The sequence below is a fragment of the Pteropus vampyrus genome, unplaced genomic scaffold (assembly GCF_000151845.1).
Source record: "Pteropus vampyrus isolate Shadow unplaced genomic scaffold, Pvam_2.0 Scaffold19, whole genome shotgun sequence".
Taxonomy (NCBI): domain Eukaryota; kingdom Metazoa; phylum Chordata; class Mammalia; order Chiroptera; family Pteropodidae; genus Pteropus; species Pteropus vampyrus.
This window is the reverse complement of record NW_011888800.1, coordinates 9,636,080-9,639,716: the sequence shown is the minus strand read 5'-3', so window position 1 is coordinate 9,639,716 and position 3,637 is coordinate 9,636,080. Positions and strand designations below refer to the sequence as shown.

Sequence of the window (3,637 nt, the reverse complement as noted above, 5' to 3'; positions counted from 1 at the left end):
CATGAAAGTACTACTGAAAGTATAAATGTGGGCCATGGTTTTAGCATTGTAGAAGGACACCTGCCCTCCTTCATAATCCAGGTATATGCCCACCCTATTGAGGTTGTTAGTCAATTTCAGACTGCAAGGTGGCAAATCCAGAGCCTTTAGATCAGCTTGGTTCCTTAGTCTTAAAAGCCAGAATCCTTGCTCAGGAGTTAGAGGACAGCTGCCTTTCCGAATGATAGATTCTTTGGCAACTCCAACTGTCCATTTCGTCTTCTTTGCTACTTCTACTTCCCAATACCACTTTCCAGATGTGAAGCCTTTTGAGCCCAGCACAGCCACACTTGAGTCAAACCTTTCTGGATCATCGGGCATTACCTGCTTAATGTCACCATGCCACACACTGGTTCGGTTTTTGGAGAGCACCAAATTTGGGTGAGCTGTTTTAGGGTCCAGAGTTAATGGAGATAGGCCTAGTAAGAAATAAGAGAAAGCAGGGCACGAGAGAAAAGGGATGAATGCAAATTCCCATAGTAAAAGGCAGTTACATAGACAGCAGAACATTATCTCCCTCATGCACATATACTTTTAGGCAGGTAGTTAACTTATATACCTTGTGGCTATATTGTAGACATTTTTATATTTATGGTAAAAAATCAAACTTTACTCTGAAGCAATTTATGTTCTAATGAAGAAAACAATACAAATAATATATATCTGTACTGGTAAATATAAGAAAATACAAATGCTGAAGAGGTAACGATTAGGTAAGTTTGTCCTATAAAAGCTTTCTAAGGACAGTATGTATTTCAGTTATGATATAACTAAGATATATTCAGGATGCTTTGAGTAAACAGAAGCAAAAAACGAATAGGCTAGAAACAGTAGCTTATGTGGAAAGAACGAGCTGCCTGTTAGAGGCAGGTAAGCTAACTGGTACACTTTTTAGAGGATAATGGTGAGAAGTTTATATTTGGTTTAATAGATAATGAGACTTTTGAGTTCTGAAGTGGTTTATGTGCTGCTAATCAGAATGTGGTCCACAAACTGTGTGGTTACCAGTCTGGGACAAGAGAGTAAAGAATTTAAGAGTAAACTCTTAGATACGTTAGCAATCCGAAAGAATAATTTTATGTCAGTTGAATCTAATAATTAAAAAACTGAACTCGCACTTTGTAATCTGTTTTTTTTTTTAATTCCACTTTTTCAAGTAATTGATTTATATTTTATTCTACAAACATATCAGTCCATGGCAGGTTGTGATTTTAAAAACTGGTCTTTTGTCACAAGTAACTTGACAAGCATTCGTTTAGACGAATCAAGGGGCATCAGTATTAAAAAGAATTTCTAAATAAAGAAAGGTTGAAAGCGTACCAGCAAAAAGAGGATTCTAGGTGTGAGATAATTGAAACTTGGCACAAAATTTGATAAAGGAAACATAGAAGCTATGTATGTTCACATCATGGACACAGATACATATATGCATACATTTATTGTTGATGGATTTATTTATCCTTGGAAAGAAGTCAGTCCAGTCCAACTCTCTCTTCCCAGAAAAGCCTGTGTCTTTAGACTGAATACCAAGGATTTCTATCATCCCTAGAACTTCTCTTTTCAACAACAGACTGAATTTTTCCATACAGGCTGAATTTTCTCTCCCTCACATGTCCCCGTTCACCTTGGGTTGTTACTCTTTCCAATGTGAGGACTAAGGTTTCTTTGGAGGTATCATAAAGACTTCTTACCAGCCTTTTTAGAACCCGAGTCTACTCTCCTCACCAAGCTTCTGACACCTCCATATAGGTCAGTCTGCATTGGCTTTGAAGATTCCTAGGAGTCGGCTTTGTGTCTTCTGTTTTCTTCTCTTGCCATATTCAATCCAACAGTAAGTTCTGTCAGCTCCACCTTTAAAATATATTCTGATCCAACTCAGAATCTATACAGATAATTTCCACAAATACCACCAGCCTGGAACTACTTCAATAGCTTTTTAACTGTTCTGATATCACTCTTGCCTATCTGCAATCTATCTGCAATTTTTCCCATAACGTGGATGGGATTATCCAGTTCTCCTACGCAACATACTCTTATGCTTTTCATTATCTAAGATAAAATCCAGACTCTTCACAGAGCAAACAAGACCTACATGATTTACCCATTTCTCTGACATCATCTGCTACCACATTGCCCTCACTTCCTTTGATCCAACCACCTTAGCCTTTTGGCTGGTTGAATATATCAAGCTCATACATACATACTTCAGGGCCTTTACACTTTCTTTCCTTGTCACCAAATAGTTCATTCCTTTACATTCATTATGCAGGCCTTTGTTCATGCAAGTTCGTAAAATGTTAATGATACAATCTCGATAGGTATAGGGGTATTCATGGTAAAAGTCTTTAAACTTTTCTGTATATTTGGAACTTCCACAATAAAACATACAGAGAGGGGAATTACTTCCTCAGAGAGGTTTTCTCTGGCTATTCTATCTAAAATAGCATGTTCGTCCATCCATCACTGTTTGTACTCTTATCCTGCTTTACTTTTTCTCATAAATAGTTATTTAATGAGTGTACCTTGCTTTATTTTCTTCACAATGGTTATCACTATGTAAAATTTATTTATTTGTCCATTGTCCATTTCCTCCACTAGAATGTAATCTCTGGGATGACAGGGACTTTATCTGTTTCGTTTCCTGAGATATCTTCAAAATTTGGAACTGTTCCTAGGTGTTCAAGTAACTATTTGTTAAATAAATAGATAAATGAACTTCAATCAAAGTTGCATTTGAAATCTGGACACCAGCTAATTCCACCATGTCTCATATTCCTGTTATCCTTGACCAACATACAGAATGTAGACCCCTCCAGTAATTTATACTCTAACATGCTCTTATTCCCATATCTGTTCTTTGCTTCCTCTATCTTCACCCATCCTCCCACAGTCTACCCAACCCTTTCCACCCTGCCCTTTGGAATTCCTTTCCAAATTAACTCTCCTGTATCCTCAGTTTACAGAATTTTCTCACCCCCCTCTTTAACAGAAGCTTATCTGGTCCTTCTTCCAAAAACAGCTTCCATAAAGTTCACAAGACTATTTTCTAAATTCAGATTCAAGAGATCCAGTAGCCACCACTGCCACTTCTAGACCCCTACTCTACTCCTCATGCTTTTGTAAAAACTACTTTTCATTGAGGCTCATGTCATTCCATTTTATATTACCCTCTATCTCTATTCGATGCTATCACGTACAAACTTCCTGTTATATTCGCGTACTTTGGGTTAACTTTACACCTCTAGCCCAACTTCAGCCCATCATCCCAAGTGATTTCACTAACTTTTGGATATAGCCGCTCTTCCACTCTTGCTGGTCCTTGACTTTACTGTTAGTGACTTTTGACTCCACTACATGTCAGCCGTCCATATCAATGACCATATTCAGGACCTTGTAGTCATCAGAAAATATTCCTTCTCTAAAATCTTAAAGTCAGATATCTCCAGTCTCTTATTTTTTGAGCTTTTTCACTCTCATCTCCTCCTACAACCATTGCTTGATTTCATTATTCTAGTCCCTTATTTCTCCTTATTTCCCTAAGCTATCTGCTTCCCGGCTTAAAATCCTTCCCTAAACAGCTTAGCATTGACAGCTTTGT

At 37.6% G+C, this 3,637-nt stretch overlaps 1 protein-coding gene across 1 annotated transcript in view; it reads right to left on the bottom strand.

Moving 5' to 3' along the window:
- TRIM69 (tripartite motif containing 69) overlaps positions 1 to 3,637 on the bottom strand; it is a gene marked incomplete at its 3' end in the record, with an annotated part of 17,228 nt that continues 13,591 nt past the window's right edge. The window contains exon 6 of the mRNA XM_011355168.1: positions 1 to 458. Within this exon, the coding sequence (XP_011353470.1) occupies positions 1 to 458 (458 nt within the window). The remainder of the gene's footprint in view (positions 459 to 3,637) is intronic.